Below are 19980 nucleotides of genomic sequence, written 5' to 3'. Positions count from 1 at the left end.
TTTTAAAACATCGTTAGTAACTTTTAATAAAATCATGTTCAACAAGACAAAAAGTAGGTTAAAATCACATCATTTTCCTATTTGCACTGTACTAATAGCAACATAGATGAACACCACCACATAGCACAAAACTTCAACACATCCCTTTTACAGAGTCAATCCACAGCAAATTTCCATCTAGAAGATAATTTCATGATTTATACCCAGGCTTTCCCATTTTCTCTTCAAAAGGTTTGTTCCAAGATTGTACACAAATTTAGCACTTTTAAAGCAAAACAAACAAATCACTTAAACATTTCTTTGAGAAACTGTATTAAACCAAAAGATTGCACAGGATAAGGAAAATCAGAGAAAGAGCAACACAACAGACAATGAGGCCAGAACACAATCAAGCCCAAGAAATACTGAGACAGGTTTGTTTCACAGCAAAACATCTCTCAAAATGAAAGTACCAATAAATTCCAGACTGTACTCACATTTTTTCCTTTTTTTTCATTGTAAATATTACACATCTTTAGAAGGACACAGCTATATTACAGTTTCTTAAAAACAATAAAAAGGCAGAGAGTAAAAATTTAGATCAGCAGCAGCATCTGGTATAGTTAGTACAAGATCAAAACAGACAATAGATGTGTAACTCACTGAAAACCTCCTATAAAAATACTGTCCTTGGCTTTAAAAAACCACCAAGATTAATGGTTTGACTAATATTCAAAATATGCAAATGGCATACTAATCAAAGTCCCTAATGCAAAAGACTTAGGGGCTCAAAATAGACTTTTGGTGTGAATCCCAATTCATTTCACCATAATGCCCAGAACATGCATGTGCTATATTTAAATGTTTCCAAGTAGAGACAGTTACCAGAATGAATGATGCCACCCTGCTGATCTCTGAGGTCATCAGCCAGGCCATTTAATCAGATTTTTGTTTTTCTTTTTTTTTTTTTTTACTCAGTGCAGCTTAAACACATGCAGAAATCAGCACAAAAAGGAAGTCTAAACCACTACATCTTCAGTGTAATTCAAACAAGTCATCATACCTGCAAAGCAAAGCAGTGCTTTTCATTATCCCCATCTTTACGTTGTCTTTACGTTTACCATTATCCCCATCCTCGCTCTTTGAGGGCTCCTATAAAGATATGAAGACCACAGCACAAGGTGCCATGCATGCTGAGAGCAAGCAAGCAGCAAACCTCAGGGCAGCAGACAAAAACAGATCCCCATCCTTGTTCCCATCCAGTGCCTCACCCCCTGCAAGAGGTTTTGGGTGGGCAGGACGTAATTCCACACACCAGTCAAAGGGGTGGGAAGATTATTTTTTTTCCTAGCTGGTTTCACAAGGCCTGATCAGCAGATCAAATACAAATACAAACAGTTAATATTCACAGAACAACTTCTTGTACCTAACTATTAGAATAGATTTAACATCATTAATAAATATATAAAACAACATGATAAACTCACAGACAAAACACATTTCAAAGGTCAGCATTGACTGAGATATTCAGACAATTTGGTCGTTGCTTAAAGCACTGAAGAATTATAAGCAGATAACAATGTGAGTGTTAAGAACAGGCTCACAAAATACAAACTTAAGATCAATTTAAACTTTCTGCAAAGGCTCTGAACTGACCCTAGAAGCTATTTCAAATGACCTTCAAATGAAGGCTCTTGCAGCCATTGCATATTTGAGAATAAGCTCCCTTACGCTGTCTGTATCTCGGCACTTTATCTAGATCAGCTGCAGAGCAGGCATTCCCCAGGGACCAGCACACAAAGGTAAACATCTGTCCCAAATGATGCTGTCCTACATTTCACACCATCCCGTGCTGAAAGAGGACATTGTTCAGTCAGTTCTTGAAAGTCTTGCTCTGGGAGACAGAGACCAACGCGCTCTCTCCAGGCTTCTCAGACCTGTCCCTTTACCTCTCCCTCTCAGTTCTGCCTCTGAGAAGGAGAGGCAGCAATCCCCTGTCCCACAGTGCTGTTCTGAGGCTTGATTTCATAAGGTGCTTTTGCAGAGTCCCAGAAAAGGCACTACAGCAGTGCAGCTGTTGCAATGTCAGAAACACAGACAGAGGTGAACGCCCGCGGCCTCTCCCGAGACACCGATGTGCAAATCCAGAAGGGATGAGAACCCAGGCCAGGTCACACTTCTGCAGCCCCAGCACAGCAGCTCTGTTTTCCCCCATAGCTCTGAAAAAGCCTCACATTTCCAGGCCTTGCACAATTACTGGGGTGCCCCATTCCTCAGGCTGTCTCCAGGCTCCATTTGCTCCAGTGGGACAAACTCAGGGTGTGTGTCCAGGGACTTCCTCTGCCCTCGGAGGGTGTGAGCATTCAACATCTCCAGCAGCAGGTCATACACTGGCACCACGTTTTTGCACTTCATGCTCAGGAGATGCTCCATTCCCTTGTTACTGTGCAGGAGAACAGAAAATAACTCAGCAGTCTGGTTCCAACAGTGCAGAGAAGAAAAACACACTCATGGTTTCAAGAGAGTCCCTTTTTTAATTTGGATTTAAGAGGATTTAGCTGCTATGGTCCCTGAGATCACTCACCATTACCAACAGTAACAACATCCCAATACTTCAAGGCTGAATGTTCTTCTATTTAGAGAAGCAGGTTTTTACACCATACAAACCCTTTCAGGAAACAATTCAGATGTATCAACACTATTGAAATGAAAGGTAAACATCTTGGATGCTGTAAAGGCCCCATACTGAAACTTTATGCAAAAAGGGGATTTACTACAAGCAGTTTACTAAAGACTACCCACCTCTCCTACCTGACTGAGTAGGAAGCCCTAATTACCCAGCTAATTTCAAGCACTTTGTTTACTCTCTGCATGTCCAGTGAGAGGATCTTGCAGTGGCTGCAGACTTTAAAATAATCTCTCTCTTATGCAATAACATACAATGACACTTTGCTAGTTTGAACAGTCAGTGCTGTATCATGGTTTGGACTAAAAATATCTATTGCCATTGTAGCCACATATATTTATACTCCAGATGCACTCAGGGGTTTGGGCTTGAGATCTAAGGGTGCTTGCTCAACACCAAATCTACCCCAGTGGAACTAGCAGCACAAGCTGAGCTGGTGAGTTGGGCTGGGAGGGGGCCATGCTCCCAGATAAACAAGGTTCTGCTACAATTCAAGAGTTACATGTTAATGGGCAAGAAGAAACTGCAGCCCTTCTCCCACACCCAGCTCTCAATTATTTCCAGGACAAAGTCTAATTGATTGACCAGCACCAAGCAACCTAAAGGAGACTGGACACAACAGCAGCCTCCAGACTTTGGCTGAGGGACACACAGCATAAAGGATCTTGGCTTAACGAGAAAATGTAAAAATTTCACAGAGATTTGTGATGTTTCTTCACAGAATGCCAGAACAGCTTCTGCAGAGATGAGATGTGGAGTCACATCACAGAGCACAATCCAGGTGATGGCAGAGATCAGAGCCATGAGACAGATTCAGCTCAGGCTGAGGCTGGAGCTTTTGCAAGGTCAGCTCTCAAATTCACCTCCAGTCCACAAACTGAATGCTAAAAGCTGTCTGTCAGCACCATCAGGTCCCTGCTGCTGCCCTTTGCTCTCCCAGGAAATTTATAGCAAAGGTGGCCATCCCCTTTTCATTGTCCCTACAGATGTGCCCAGCTCTGCTTTGTGTGCTCCAGCCTGGTCCCAGGACATCTTCCCTGGACACACAGTCCAAAGTCAAGCCATGGGACAGCTTAGTCAATAGGTGGCCTCTGGGTAATAATTTAAAAGGACAGACAGGTGGAAAATCAAAACCTCTCTTTGTGGGATTCTCATTTCAGTCTGCTGTACCACAAGCAGAGATGGACCTCTCAAGGAGGTCCAGGAACTGGAGCCATTTCCCATGTCAAAAACAGGAGCCTGACACTGCTGTAGCATGAGCCATTTGGTAAAACTCTGTGGCTCCGTGTAAAAGACAACAAGTTTGGTGTGGGAAAAACTTGGTCTCCAAAATCCCCTTTGCTCTACCAAAGCCCAAACTGCAGATCAGTTTTGGAAAAGATTTTCATTTTGAATGGAAGAGTTTTGACAGCTGGATGGAGGGACATCTAAAAGGCTCAATTTGTGTTATCATTAAACATTTCAGGCAGACACATAATGAATAATTTGATGTAGTAAGGTTAAGACAGCATTTTCATATCATCACATCCTTGAGTGCCAGCAAGCACTTGAGTTTACTGCCTGCTTTGTTGTGCTGAGAAGGAAAGCCCGACAGTGACAGAGGTGCAGAGCAGCACCAGGATTCCCTCAGGAGTGCTCTGGAGTTCCAGCCACCTCTTTTTTTGCTGCAATGAACAAACAGTGACATAACACAAGTGTTACACGCGCTCTGCAAACTGTACCTGGCGTGCCTGACGTGGGAGAGCAGCATCAGCAGATTGGCCAGGCGAGTGGTCTGCTGCTGTGAGGGGATGCCACTCTTGGCAATAACCCACACCAGAGCCTCTGTGACCACGTTGAGCAGGTGGTGCAGCTTCCTGTTGCTTTCAGGTTCCTCTGCTGACAAGGGGAACATGCCTAACCAAGAGAAGAGGAAGAAATATTTGCTGCTAGTGAGGAAGAAAAAAAGCTGCAACTGTAGATTTTTTTTTTAATATGTAATGTTTCAACAAAATTAGAGAAGATACATGCCCTGACACCCCCCTCAAGACTGTACAAATGATGCTCTATATGCCATATCAAGCTTGAATTTGATGGCCCCATCATTTGCAAAGTGAGAAGTTCTTCCAAATCCTCCTCGGACTTGCTGCACATAGAGCCTCCAGTCAGGTCATGAAGTGCTCTCCATTCTCCAAGGTTTTTTCCCCCTGTACCTTGTTTTTTGTATTATTATGAACTATAATGTTATGCTTGTTCTAATCCCTTCTTGTTGAAAAAAACCCCTTTTTCCCTGGGTATATAATAGGGAGGAAGGAGAACATGTCAGTGACACTGCTCAGAGTGAGGAGCTGGTCATGGTCTCCCTACAGATCACTAAGGGTGTCACAATAGCAGCAAATGTCTGCAGTGAGAAACCTTGAAAGTCAGCAAAACCAAAACAAAACAAAAAAAAGAAAAAAAAAAAAGACAAAATCCAAACAAAACAGCAACAACAAAAAACCCACTAAAATAAAATTAAAAAAAAAAAAAAGAAGAAAAGGAAAGGAAGAGGTTTGGGAATATGGATAAGGAAGAAAAGAAATCATCACTAAGATGATCTAGGAACACACAATAACATCATTAATAAAGCAGCATAGACCTGGGACAAGGAAAAGAAAAAATCTCAACAGTGCAACAGTCCCTCCAGAGATACCTATGGAAGGACAGAGCTCCAGAACAGCTTGAAAATTAGGGGCAAATTGAAGAAAGGAGAGTAGAAGAAGAGAATGGACAGATCTTTTGATCTTTTGAGACATGAACTTTGAAGGAAATAAGGCTGATGAATGTGGAGTTTGGTTGGGGGTTTTTGGTTGGTTTTGGCAATTTTTGTTTTGTTTTTTCTTTGTTTTTTCTTTTTTTTTCTTTTTTTGGTGGGCATTTTAGGGAAAAAAAGAACAACTTTTGTTGTCTGTTGAAATAGTGGTATCCACAGAACCATAGAACCATCTAGGCTGGAAAAACCTTTAAGGTCAAGTCCAGCCTTTGACCCTGCACTACCAAGGCCATCACTAAACCACATCCCCAAGTGCCACATTTCCACAGCTTTTAAATCCCTCCAAGGATGGTGACTCCACCACTTGCCTGGGCAGCCTGTTCCAATGCCTGACCACCCCTTTGGTGAAGAAATTGTTCCTAACATCCAACCTAAACCATTCCTGCTGCAGCTTGAAGCCATTTCCTCTCATCATCATCATCATGGCTTTCCAACCACTGTTCCCCCAGCCTGTGGTCACTGCAGGAGGATTCTGTGGCCAAAGTGCAGGACCCAGCGTTTGGTCCTCATGCTGTTGGTCCTGACCCATCAATCCAGCCTGCCCAGATCCCTCTGCAGAGCCTTCCTACCCTCCAGCAGATCAACACTCCAACTCAAACAAGTGGGCAGACAAGTGGGATTGCAGCTGGACTGTTCCCCTTCAGTACTGGACTAAGAATTATGCAGCAGCTCCTTGCTGAAAGCACTAGATGTAAATAGCTTAGCTGCTATTTTGTGTGGGGTTTGTTGTTTTTTTTTTTTTTTTGTCAATATTGACTATGAAATGTTCTGGGGAAAAAAATAATTTTTACTGCAGTCTACCCTAAACGAGCAAAACCACACCTAGTGTGAGAGGCTGCAAAGCAAAGCTCCTGTCCTGAAACTCATCCTGCAGAACTGCTGAGTGCTTCCAATCATTTCTAACCAACTCCATACCATTAAATAGGAACATTTAAGCCCCAATAATCATCACTCAGTTGAGTAACTAGTAGTACTAGAATTAAGGATAGATTTGTAGGACTGTATAGCAACTTCACACATGATAGGGATCCACAGAGATAGGAGCAAAATTTCCCATCCAAAAGGACAGACCCACAGCCTGAGCCATGAGCCCCACCTTGTGAGAAACAATCAGAACTTGGGGTCTTTCATGCAGAATAGGACATAGCCCCTAAATACAGAAAATTATACAGCTTAGAAGTTTCCTGAGCAAAAATCTTCACAATGTATCAGAGACAAACCCTTCCCTATTATTCTCTTCCAACAGTTTTTTATTGTTTGATATTTTGGGGTTTTTGATCTGATTTCCCAGCCCCCCTCAAAATGAAAGGTGCAGTTTTGGTGAGCATTAGAGCCAGGCACATACTCACTGGAATTGAGGAGGATCATTGCCTTGACACACAGATACTCCTTGTGCTGCAGCTTCAGCTCTCGGAACCTCGAGGTCATGGCCAGGAGCATATCAAAGATCTCCAAAATTCCCTCCACACATTTCCCCTCATCCCTATGGAAACACATTCAACACGTTAGCAAAAAAGTAGAATTAAGGAACTGACTCAGACAGATAAAAGTCAAAGCATGAAGGAGGCTGCAGAAGGCCCATCTTATCTCATCTTTGGGAGAATTTAAAAGGTTCTGTCATGAAATCTGAATTGAAAATTACACTGGTGTGAAAGGTCAGCATTTATAAGAAACTGATTTCTCATTAAAGTGCAAGCAGGATTGGCCATAAGTGTGATCATATTTCTGTATCCTCTCAGCCTGTATAATTCTGGATAATCAGTCTGAAATCCTGTAGAGCAGGGCACAATACCACCTTGGATAATTTTCCAGATTTGTTTCATAAGGAGTTACCCACAATAACATAATGTGTGTACCTAATGGAGGCCTCAGGACCTGGTAAAAAAAGGAAGAGTTCCTAAAATAAGTTTCTTGGAACAGCAAGACATTTTTAAAGAATAAAACAACTCTTGTCCCTATCTCCTGGCACTATTTTCTGGGAAGGTACTGAAAAGTATTTGAGGTTTTGGTGGTTTTGTGGTTTGGATACTTTTATATTTGCAAGTGTTTACAGAATGCAACTTTCCCCATCTTGGACATGAGAAGTGGTCCTATTTTCAGATCTGAAAAACACCCCAAACAAGAAATTCCTATTTGTTTAAAATTCAGCAGTGGCAAATCTCAAGCTACTGAAGTTGCTGTTCCAGTTTTTTTGTTAGTTTTGTTTTGTATGTACTGGACTAAAAAAGGGATTAAGCTCTACAACAACAGTATTCAAAAGAGGCTCCTTAATGTCTTTGTAACAGGAGATTTTTCTCTGTAACATTTTTAAGACAAGACAGATTTAAGCACAGCAGTGCAGGAGAATAAAAGAAATTTCCTGGATCCCAAGGAAAGGTGCTGAGCCTTCAGGCTGGAGGCAGGAACATGCAGGTAACACCACCTAGGGCAGCAGGTTCTGCCTGAAAAAAGGATTTTTTATTGCCCAGTTTCCTGTGTTCCTCATAGCAAAGAATATTAAGTTTTAGAGAAGGACAGGCAGCTGCCAGATTCAAAACAAGGACAGAGGTTTCAGAGAAATACTGTCTGCAAAGATAACGTATGAAATGTATCTGAAGGCTCCAGGGAGACCTCAGAGCCCCTTCCAGTGCCTAAAAGGGCTCCAAGAGAGCTGGAGAGGGGCTTTGGACAAGGGCCTGGAAGGACAGGACAAGAGGGAAGGGTTTCAACTGGAAAGAGAGCAGGTTGAGATTAGAGATCAGGAAGGAATTCCCCACTGTGAGGGTGCTGCCCAGAGGAGCTGTGGCTGCCCCATCCCTGGGAAGGCTCAGGTGGGATGGGGCTCTGAGCAAGCTGCTCTGCTGGAAGATATCCCTGCCCATGGCAGGGGGTGGAATGAGATGATTATTAAGGTCCCCTCCAACCCAAACCATTCTGGGATTCTAAGTTCAACTAAGATAAAAACAGTGAAGTTACAGACCAGGTTCATATAAGGATGTCCTGAATAAAATTACAGCATGCCCAGACACTTGTAAGCTCCCACTCTGCCATGTCTTGAGGAAATGAAGAAATGCATCAAATATTCTCAAAACTCTTGAGCAATTAAATGTACTGTACATTTTCATCAATTTCTGGTCATTGCACTGAGCAGTGCAGCATGTCCTTGCATTGAATTTTATATGAGCAAATAATATTTATTTCCTCTGTTTTATAAAATAATTTTTTTAATAAGCCAATTTTATCTATCTGTATCTACAATGATAATTATTGATTGCAATTCACAGAACTTGTGCAAATCCAAATTTTCCTAGGTTGAAAAGATACTTTAAAACTACCCAAGAGAGTAGATTGCTTCCCTAACTTTTTTATCAATGTGAAGCACAGGTCAAATCCTTCTAAGGTTCTGTAAAAAAAAATATCCTTACTAATCCATATTCTTCCTTCCTAGTACATGATGCTATGGAGAAATAATCTTTAAACTTGAAAACATCCTGATGTACCTTGAAAAAATATTCTTAGTATTCAACAGCAAGCCAGGGGTCTTTAAATCCCTCTCAGCTAGTGCTCCAAATGAATGTTCACTATTAATAGCTAACTATAAAGTCTGCTGCAGTGGCAGGAACAAAACAGGCAGGAAACCTATTTAAAATAATTAAAATACTGCCTGACACTGTATGTTCTTTTTAATGAGGGATGTAGGGACAAATGGACAATGTAGTGCTTTGTGTTGCTGTACCACCAGTTTCAGCAACTAGAGACCTGGAACAAAGGAAACAAAACCACCAAAAATGGGGAAAAAATGAGAGAAGAAAAATGTGAAGAGAAACTTCACACTCAGTTCTAGAGGAGTTCAAGAATTTGCAAGTTCAACAATGCATTCCTTAAGCCCTGTAAGGATGTGGAACCTTAGGACATGATTGTTACAAGAACAAGTAAATGATATTGTTAGATGCAGTATTAATAACAGCTGCCATGTTTAATCCTCTTACCCACCTTCAACCACACTCATATGAAGAGTTCTTAAGAAATTTATTCCTCTCACCTGTCTAATACAAGGTCTGGAGCAAAAATCAGTTTCCCAGGATGGTCGATGGATCTCCACATCAAACCAATCATTAGAACTTCCATCCAGCAGCTCTCCAAGAGCCTCACTTGGTCATAGAGGCTGAGATCAATGAAGCCTAAAGTGATTCAAATTGCATAAAATAAATAAACTTGTTAAATGCTCTGTTTTAATAAAGAAAAATGAGTATATGAGAAACAAAAAAAAAGCCAGAAAGAACCATGGGTTGTGAAGATAAGGGAGCACTGACACCCAAAGTGGCAGGCTGCCACTTCAAATAGGAACCAAAATATTTGCAATCATCATCATCTACAAAATATTTTGAATAAAGCTGAGTGGTGTTTTAGTGCAATTAGTCCCATACAGCTGGTGAAACTCAAATGACTGCAGAGTCACCTGCTTTATGTTCTTGTCCTAAAAGAGGAGAGATGTTAGAAGAAATATTGTGAGGGTGCTGAGGCCCTGGCACAGGGTGCCCAGAGCAGCTGTGGCTGCCCCATCCCTGGCAGTGTTCAGGGCCAGGCTGGATGGGGCTCTGAGCAGCCTGGGACAGGGGAAGGTGCCCCTGCCCGTGTCAGGGGGTTGGAACAAGGTGATCTTTGAGGTCCCTTCCAATCCCACTCATTCCATGATTCTATGATTCATTTCTCTCCAGAACTTTTAGCAAGGCCTCAGATAACACTGCAGCACAGCCAAAAGGCAGAGACAGCCACTGCCCACCTTTTCTCTTCCCCTAAAAAAAAAAAAAAAGGCTGGGGAAAAAATAATGCCTACAAGTCAAAAGAAAGAAATAGGAGAAATAGAATTCATACACTCCAAACCAAAAGATCAGAAGTGTAAATTATGAAAACATGGGTGGGAAAACAGACTGTTCAGTCAAGGAGGAAAACACAGATATGATGGAGAGCTGCTCAGTGATCAAAAACAAGATCAGGCCACACTTTTCAAAGCTGAGCTTCTTCAGCTCGGGCCCTTGGCAAAGGTGCTCCATTTTCAGATGAGCTGCCATCTCTGACACTGCTTGGTGACAAATCCAGGCACAGTCTGGCCATGGCAGACTGGCTTCCTGAAGTTCTTCCTGGTTGTTAAAGCACACAGAGGACATTTGGGCTGCCAAAGACTCTCTCTGTCAGTAATTTATACAAATTCTTCATGCATTTTAATATTATTACACGACTCAGCTGGAGGACAGTCAGTGACAGCCAGGAGCTGACATGAACTGGGCAAAGCTCACTTTTATCCTCACTGAAAGTGCTGCTTTTCAAAGCTGGGGCAGCCTTGCCTCTGGTTTTAAAGGAAGGATAAACAGGAGTGGTACCTTCCCTCCTGGGTTCCACTGTCACAGAATTTACTACAGAACACACAGCCAACAAGAGATCATCTGCCACACACACTCATCATTTAAAACTGCTTTTATGAAAATATTCACGGAAGTGTGAAGCAGTACAGAAACTGACAGTGCCAGTTTCCTGGGAAACAACAGCCCAAAGACATTGCAGAGTATATTTAAATAAAGATTTACACTGCCATGGACTGATTTCTTTAGCACAAACAAGGAATTACGAGGTTTAAAAACTCTCTCAGTGGAGTGATGTCAGACCAAGTCCCAGGGTTCAATCTCCAGGTTCCTGAAGATCCAGATTTATCACAGATGTCATCTGCTAAATTCACATTATCAGTGGCAGCAGTAGGAGCTGTGGCCATTGAGCACAGCTGTTAGAAAGACTCTAATTCTCTATTTCCTAACAATCTCATGCTCCAAAGGTGCAGGACAGCAAACAGCCACCACAGCTTTCACTGCAGCCTCAGGAGCCCCATCTAATTTCCTCCAGACTACCTTAAACTAATATTTTTTCTCTTGTTGTATTACACCTCCTTTAGATTGTGGGCTCTATAATTTAATTCTATATTGCTAAGACAGAGAAGAAAAAAAAAACTTGTGCTGGATGTGTAAAAACTAGGAAAAGACACACTGCTCTGGTCAGCAGCACACTGGGCTGCATCATGAATCCAAATTTCGATATTGTGCCAACATCTTATTGATTTGCAATACAGGTTCAGCAATGAACCATGTAAACTCTTTCAGACTAGGTCAGCAAAGGCAATTATAGAAGCAGTGTTCTGCTGCCTGACAACTGAGAATTAAAATACTTAGAATTCAGAAGGAAAAAAATCCAGATGTCAGCTTCTATTTGACTGAGGAACAAAAAAATATTCTCCATTAGGCTGAAAGTCCAGAACAAAAATAGAGCCACAGAGTAAAATTCATGACTAAAGACTGTCATTAAATATTAAACATGAAAAACCCACAAAATACCAACATGCTTTTTCTCCTATTTATGCAAAAAGTTACTGTTAATACAATAAGGATTTTTTTGTCACCTCCAGTGAGTGTCAAAATAATATCCAATAATAACTTTGAGATGAAAATGGCTTCTAACCTGAGTACATAAAAGCAAATATTCAGCTTTTCAGAAAGTAAAATTACTGCTCACTGGGCCATTAGTCAAGAGCTCTCTATTTTTTCCTAAGACATTACCTCTAGGAACCAGGCAGGGATGGGCATGACTACCTTCAGGCAAGAGTTTTTGAAAAATAAAATTCCATGTCCTGAGCTTCAGTCATCACAGTTTTTTAATGAAAAACAAAAAATCAGTCCACATTGAAGTTAATGGTCCAACTGCCATGTGATACAGCAGTGTCACTTATAATTGGGTGCATATTAAACATCCCATCTATTTTTGGCATTGCTCTAAAATGCTCTTTATTTCTGTTCTCTGTAACAGGAGTGATCAGAAAAAACAAACAGAGACAACAAAGTGTCGGCATTCCCAAGAACTGTTGTGAAGGAGTTTGATTGCTTCAATGGGTTTTCTTCACACAGTTCTCTTACTGCCAAGAAAAAGTTTTTATTCCTGACATATGTTGAAAATAAACTAAAAGTGACCTGTGCCAAAATTGAGGTTAGTTGGGAAACTGATCTTGTAAAAAAGAAAGAGAATTAATCTGAACTGGGTGAAGGTTTGGGTTTGTGGGTTTGTTTTCCAAAAAAAAAGTCTCAGAGTAAAAAAATAGAAATTATTAATAATCAGAAAATGAGAAAAGTTGGGCTGGGGGTTTTTTCCCCGCTGAAATATTGATTAAAATGAGGTCATTTTCTAAAACTGGCTTTTCTTCACAATTCGCTTCCTACCAGATAAACATAACTAAGTGGAGTCCTCTGAAATGGCATCTTTTAACCACATTTTTTATGATTCAACAAGAAATTATAACAATAGATACCATTTAACCCCTTTTGGCTATTTACTTCACAGTTATTTTTGGAGTTCCTTAAGCCACAAAAAATAAGTCTAAAGGATTCAGGCTCTCAGTTTTTAAACATCCCACACTGACAGCAAAACTATCATCACTTTGCAGACATCCAGCGTGGTTTGAGATGCTCTGGGGTGCAAACATCTCCTCCCCAGCAGCTCAGCATCTGGCCTGGAACCTGCACACCCCAAAACCATCACACCTGGACCCTCCAACACTGTCTGAGAGTCTCTGCCCTGGGAGATGCGCTCAGCAGCTGGACCTGGAAGCCCATCAGCCACTCCACCTAGACCTGAAAGGGGATGTGCTTCCCTGATGGCTAAATTCCTAATTTAAGGGTTAAATGAGATATTCTCCTCCAAATTTGCTTCCTGCACTGTGCACACACTGTGTTTCTGGAGAGAAGGGCTCCTGTCATGTTTTCCATGAGTGTTCTCCAGCAGCAGCATCTCTTTACAGTGCACACCACGACAAGGGCAGGGCAAACACCAGCACAGCACAAAATCAGGAGAGGGTCCATGGAGTGCTGGCCCCCCACAGTGCACTCTATCTGAAGCTCAGGATCAAGCCCCATACTGCTATGAGTCCACCAATATTCCATGCTTTCAGCTCACTTTTAGTTTTTATTCTGCCTGTTTTAGTAATGGGTACTTCATGCAGAAGGAACTGCAAATGCTCACCATTTCTGGTTTGTGAGAATGGTTCATTGCCATGATGCCATGGAGACATTTGAGACATTCCAGGCACTGACACAGGTAGTTGTACTGCAGTGCATGTTCTGGGTGTTGCCAACAGCCAAAAGAACCCTTACTGATTTTTGTTTTGAAGGAGAGCACATGATAAATCTGAAATCAATACTGAGCTCCACTGCTGCTTTTCTGCAGCAGCTCTGTCAAATGAATTGATTGCAGACACCCAGGACCTGGACACCTTTCAGTTCTCACCAACTACTAGAAACCTTCTATCAGGACTCAAGGAAAGAATTTAGTGCTACATGAACCTTCTAAACCAGCTTAATCTGGTATTTATAGCTGAGGTAGAAATTAAATGCAGCACCATCTCTGCTTTGTAGCAAAATGAACAAGTATTTGAGTAACAGACAGCAAGTTATGGGTTATATTGTATCCAAATTAAAAAACATCCAGGTTAATTACTGAGAGCAATAAACTCTCCATTACTTAGCAGGATAGAAAACTTGACTCCTATACTGTGAAAAATGTGTATTATATGATTGGCTTTTTACAAATATTAAAATGAATATTAGATGTGTTATATTAGAAAATTATGCTGTATTAATTTTTTTAAGTAGTGTGTTAAATATAGTTTTAGATTATAACATAAGGTTAAAAGAGAAACTATGCTGTGTAGGATACTCTTTTTCTAAAGAAAGCACTTGCACCAAGATAGCAGCCACAGGACACTCTGAATCTTTCAGAGAAAGAGAATTTATTGCCCCATTTTTAGAAGAAATGAACTTCTTCCTGCCTTGCTCAGCCATGATGACGCTGTTAGGATTCAGAGGAAGAAGCTGACACTGACCAGAAAGACTCCTTTGTGTGAATAGAATTTATGCATCATGTATGAGGTGTATGAATATGCAACAGGCTATTACTTTTAAGGGTTAATCCTCTGTTAACGGGTGTCATTTTTTGGCTTATTTTGCCCAGAAAAAGGTACTCAGACCATCCGTAACTCTTTGTTCTCATTGTCTCATATTGTCCTAAATCCTAATTGTCCAAATTTTTATTACCCTAATTATCTTGCTACTTTTATAGCAATCTTATTACTATTAAACTTTTAAAATTCAAAAAACAAGTGACTGGTGTTTTTCACATATACCACGCACATACTGTGCTGCTCTGTCACGTCAGAGCAGAAAAGGACACATTGCTGGGTAAAACCATTGACCAAAACCAAACCAAACCATTGACCAAGACCAAACCAAACCATTGACCAAAACCAAACCAAACCATGGACCAAAATCAAACCAAACCATTGACCAAGACCAAAGCAAACCATTGACCAAAACCAAACCAAACCATTGACCAAACCAAACCATTGACCAAACCAAACCCAACCATTGACCAAAACAAACCCAACCATTGACCAAAACAAAGCCAACCATTGACCAAAACCAAACCCAACCATTGACCAAAACAAACCCAACCATTGACCAAAACCAAACCATTGACCAAAACAAACCCAACCATTGACCAAAACAAACCCAACCATTGACCAAAACCAAACCAAACCATTGACCAAAACCAAAGCCAACCATTGACCAAAACAAACCAAATCATTGGCCAAAACCAAACCCAACCATTGACCAAAACCAAACCAAATCATTGGCCAAAACCAAACCCAACCATTGACCAAAACCAAACCCAACCATTGACCAAAACAAACCCAACCATTGACCAAAACCAAACCATTGACCAAAACCAAACCCAACCATTGACCAAAACCAAACCCAACCATTGACCAAAACCAAACCCAACCATTGACCAAAACCAAACCCAACCATTGACCAAAACCAACCCAACCATTGACCAAAACCAACTCAACCATTGACCAAAACCAAACCAAACCATTGACCAAAACCAAACCAAACCATTGACCAAACCAAACCAAACCATTGACCAAAACCAAACCAAACCATTGGCCAAAACCAAACCCAACCATTGGCCAAAACCAAACCCAACCATTGACCAAAACCAAACCCAACCATTGACCAAAACCAAACCCAACCATTGACCAAAAACAAACCCAACCACTGACCAAAACCAAACCCGAATTCCTCACCAGGAATCTTCTTGGCCCAGCCGATCATGTGCACCAGCTCTTTGTCCGCCAGCTTGGTCAGGGACATCATCATGGAGGCCTCAGTGAAGGGCTTGCTGGGCCGGCTGACCAGCACGTGGGGCGGCTCTGCCTCCAGCAGGGTCAGCACGAACTGCTCGGGGCTGAGGGCGCTCAGCAGGATCTCCTTCACCCGCGTGGCCGCCTCGTTGTATCTCCTGGCCCTGCCCAGGCAATGCGCGCGCTCCTCGGTGCTGCGGTGGCTCCGCAGGATCCGGTACCCGCAGCGTTCTCTCCTTGAGCCTGCCATGAGAACCACATGGTTGCATTGGAGAGTTTTTCCCCACAGAATTTTCCTCCCTTGTGTAAAACCAAATGGCTCGGGTTTCTGTGGTTGAGATGACCCACGAGGTGTTAGAAAGTCTCTTTTTTCCCAGCCCCGTGACTGAAGAAGTTGAGATTCGTTGGTTCTGCTTTTCAGGGTTGTTTATTTTTTCTTATCTATTACATTCTTTCTCTGACCTGCTGATGTCTGTCCAGCAGGTTGGGTTGTGCCACAATGCCTGCCCTGGGGGTGGTGTTAGCTTTTTATATTAAGAACTACATGTACTTTATTTACCAATACTTTTCCAATACTTATCACCTATGTTAGACAGTCTGTCTCTACTCTAAACCAATCAAAAAGTGTCACCATCACAGCAGAAGATGGAGGACAAGAAGAAGGACAGGACAGGCCCAGATTCTTCCATCTTGCCTCCTGAACCTCCATTCTAAAACCCCAAAATTCTACTTTTTCACCCTGTGGCAAATTCACTATCATTCTAGTCAAACTCTTGTGGCTTGTAAATCTTCACACAAAGTTGGTAATTTTTTCCATGGGCTAAAATCAAAGGCACAGGTGGTTTTGACTCTGTGCCAAGGTCTCGAATCACCCAGGGCAGCCAGAGGATTGTCCTGGGCCCCAATGCAAATGTTTGGGGAGAAGTAGGAAAACCCATTAATATTGGCTGTTGTAATATTGAACATTACGTTTCTAGGACATTCAGCATGGACTTAACTTTGTCCCCGCTGACTTCAGCTGAGGGGTTTTATTTATTCTGCTAAACAAAAATTTAAAAGTGTTTGGTTTTGAACCTCACTTAGTTCAGTTTAAAAGTCCAGTGGAAAATTCCCATTGACATCAAAAAGATATAAATCAGATCTTTAAAGGCAAATAAAGATAGCTGATTTTAAATTTTCCTATATATATAATCTGGAGCAATAAAAAACTTGAAAGTCTGGGCCAGGTTACTGATTAAATGCCTCAGGAGCAAGCACAGCTGGACCTCAGAGTTAGCTGGATGTTCAGCCAGGGATTCCCAAGATTCAACCCATTTTCTCTCCCTGCCCCAAAAAGCCAGGAGGAATTTCTCCAAAGGGAATTCAAATATCTACAACTAAGAGCAAACACCCTGTGTGGAGCTCTCTCTGCAGAAGGCTATTTCTGTTGCAAAGAGCAGTCTTCTGCATTCCTAGATTTAATTACTTGTTTGTTCTGACAAATCTAAACATTGTCCAATTCTTGGTCAATGTTATTAGTAGCATCACTGTTACCTGATTTTGCATAGCTTCCAGGGAAAGAGTCTAAGAGCTTCTCCAAAACCATAATATTAATAAAATACTCAGCTATAGTTCTGCTTCAGCTAGCAAAGAAGTCCAAACATAAGCCAAATTAAAAATAAGGGCAAGTGGGAGCACAAAAAAAAATAATTTCAGATGCTGTTGACAAGGCTTTGTCTTGCTAAATAATATGCTGGGTGAATGCAGACTCAGGCTCATGTGGCAGAGGAGCCTCAGGTGGAGGTGTCTTTCAGGCCATAGTCCTGTCACATCTTCAGCAGCTGCCAAACAGCATCTGGGTCAGTCTGTGGGAGGGGTGGATGCAAAGGCCACTCAGGAACAACCTGACTGAATAAGGACCAACTGAGTCTTCCAGGACTTTTTGGGTGTGGACCTTCCAGTTGTCCATGGCTCTCACTGGCTGCCTGTTCAGTAAACCAAGGAGAGAGTTAAAGAAGTCCTCATTAAAGAAGTTCTCAGAATTGGAGAACATTCTTTCCCTGGAAATTCAAGAGAGATTGGAGAAGCCCAACAGGCAAAGCTGGTTTGATGAACAGACCTCAGGCCCAGAGCTATCCAAGTGGGACAGGCCATTTGGAACTGGTCCAGCCTAAGGCCTGCACCATTTAGAGAAAGGATGGGTTTGCAACTTTGAAAGGGATGTGGGTATGATGAAATGGGCTGAGTGCAGACAGGAAATTTGCACAAATAATGGATTGAAGGAAATAAATAATTTGTAGAACCAAGTGTTTAGCCAAATGACAACCTGCTAGAAGCTTCCAGAGCAGATGAATAGCAGCTAAGGGAAGATAACATACCAGCAGAGACAGACAGAGCATGTGACATTATCTTATGTAGACTGGAATGAGACATGATAAAAATACCCAAAAAAAGGTTCCCAGCAGAACTACAGAAGTAACAAAGCAATTTCTTCCACCATCAGTCTGGGCAAATCCTTCCTGAGGAGAGTCAAAGGCCACCAAGGCATAGACTATTTTCTACAAAGACACCTGGATAATGTAGTGAACTCTGTGCTAAGCCTCATTTCTTGACTAATGCACCAAGGTCAAGAGGAAAATCTTGAAGTGGTTTGTAAGCTTCAAAAAAATGCTACAATTTTTTTTGAAAGTGGGCTGCACACTGTTCTGAAATCATGTAAAGCACAGAAAGTATGTATTTTCCATCAGGGAAGACAAAAAGTAAAGGCTGAGAGGGCAGTAGGCAACTGGAATGAGAGTACAGCTGGAGACAGATGAGGAGATGCCCAGGTACCAGGTGCTCTGCCTACAGAGATGCAAGGCTCTGATCTCCACAGCATGGGAGAGACCAGAACCACAGAGAAAGAAAGCACATTGTTTTCACTATTTAGAAACCTGAAGCACATTTCCCAGGGGCACCTTGAAATACAGAGCAAGAAAAATAGCAAAGGGAATAAAAGTAGAATAGAGTAAAAATTTTCTTTTGGGCTATGCAAAAATACCAAATGCTCTGTGACATGTGTTATCTGAGTTATCCTTTCAAATTCACTGTTGTAAAGATCTTTAAATAAGATTTATCTAATATATTTATATTATACAAATATAAATTTAAGCTTATATAAATATACAGAAAATATAAACAAAGATAATTGAGTAGATACTTTAATGAATATCAAAGAAATCAAATTTAAAAGCAAATTTAAAAGAACTTCAGCATTCTGTTCTAATTGACAAAATCTTGAAGAATTTCCATCTGCACAGCTGTACTCAGTGCTCCATCTAAAGATAATTCAATCAGGTTATGATTTGGAGAGTATTAAGGTCTCACAACTTGTGGAGGGTTCTTACTAGGAACTAACAAACCCCTTTAAATTACTTTATGTTATTTAACTGAATCTTTTTATTTAACTGAACTTATTTATTTTTTATTTAACTGAACTTTAACTGTAACTTATTTAACTGAATTATGTTATTTAACTGAGTTTCTTATATAACCAATTAATTATATAAAATATGCTCAATTTAAAACATTTACCAAATTTCTATAATAACATTACCAGTGCAGAAAGCCAGACTAGGAGTATTGCATTTCTGCATTAAAAACTTGCTGCTAAAGAAAATATAACTGATGACAAAAACAAGGTGGGGAAAAACCCAGCCAAAGCAGATTCTGAGTTATTTGTGGTGGTTTTTATTCACCATATATTGCCAAAGCAGAAGTAGGCTGAATGATCAAGCAGAGTGCATAAAAGATACTTAAAACATATACTATTTATTAATACTTTCTAATTTTTCTGCTTGCATTTAAAGTAAAAGAAAGCTACATTTAAACTTTCTTGTCAGCTGACACAGCAGAAAACACCAGTCTTTCCAGTTAAAACAACAGCTTTCAACAACATAAAGGAACTTCTTTTTTTTTCTATTTAAATCCAAAGTTTAGGAAGGACCAAGAAATTTTACTTCTATATCTATATTAGCATACTACAGACATGTATAACTGTTTATAAAACTATATGTTATAAATAATTATTGACTAGCCTAATGTTTTCCTTAAGCAGATACAGAGATGTGGATCAATGTGTGTAAAGGCAGAGAAATAAAATACAGTTTCCCAGATTAGGGGCTATCTTTGTCTTTACTACAAATTCCCTAACTGTTCTTAATATCTAATATTCATTTCTATAAAGGTAATTCAGGCAATTGCAGAAGTGCAAAATGATCAAATCTCTCATTCTTCCTACCACACTCTCCTTATTTAGAGCTATTTTGTGCAAGAAAATTGCTGCATTCAGCT

At 40.8% G+C, this 19980-nt stretch overlaps 1 protein-coding gene across 1 annotated transcript in view; it reads right to left on the bottom strand.

Annotated features, from left to right (window-relative positions):
- ESR2 (estrogen receptor 2) overlaps positions 1 to 19980 on the bottom strand; it is a 43184-nt gene continuing 23204 nt past the window's right edge. The window contains exons 5-9 of the mRNA XM_066552475.1: positions 15613 to 15912; positions 9478 to 9616; positions 6806 to 6939; positions 4387 to 4561; positions 1 to 2422 (exon numbers count right to left, since the gene is read on the bottom strand). Coding sequence (XP_066408572.1) covers positions 2233 to 2422; positions 4387 to 4561; positions 6806 to 6939; positions 9478 to 9616; positions 15613 to 15912 — 938 coding nt within the window. The 3' untranslated portion in view covers positions 1 to 2232. The remainder of the gene's footprint in view (positions 2423 to 4386; positions 4562 to 6805; positions 6940 to 9477; positions 9617 to 15612; positions 15913 to 19980) is intronic.

This window comes from Molothrus aeneus, chromosome 6 (assembly GCF_037042795.1).
Source record: "Molothrus aeneus isolate 106 chromosome 6, BPBGC_Maene_1.0, whole genome shotgun sequence".
Classification (NCBI taxonomy): Eukaryota; Metazoa; Chordata; class Aves; order Passeriformes; family Icteridae; genus Molothrus; species Molothrus aeneus.
This window is presented reverse-complemented; position numbering and strand designations above follow the sequence as displayed.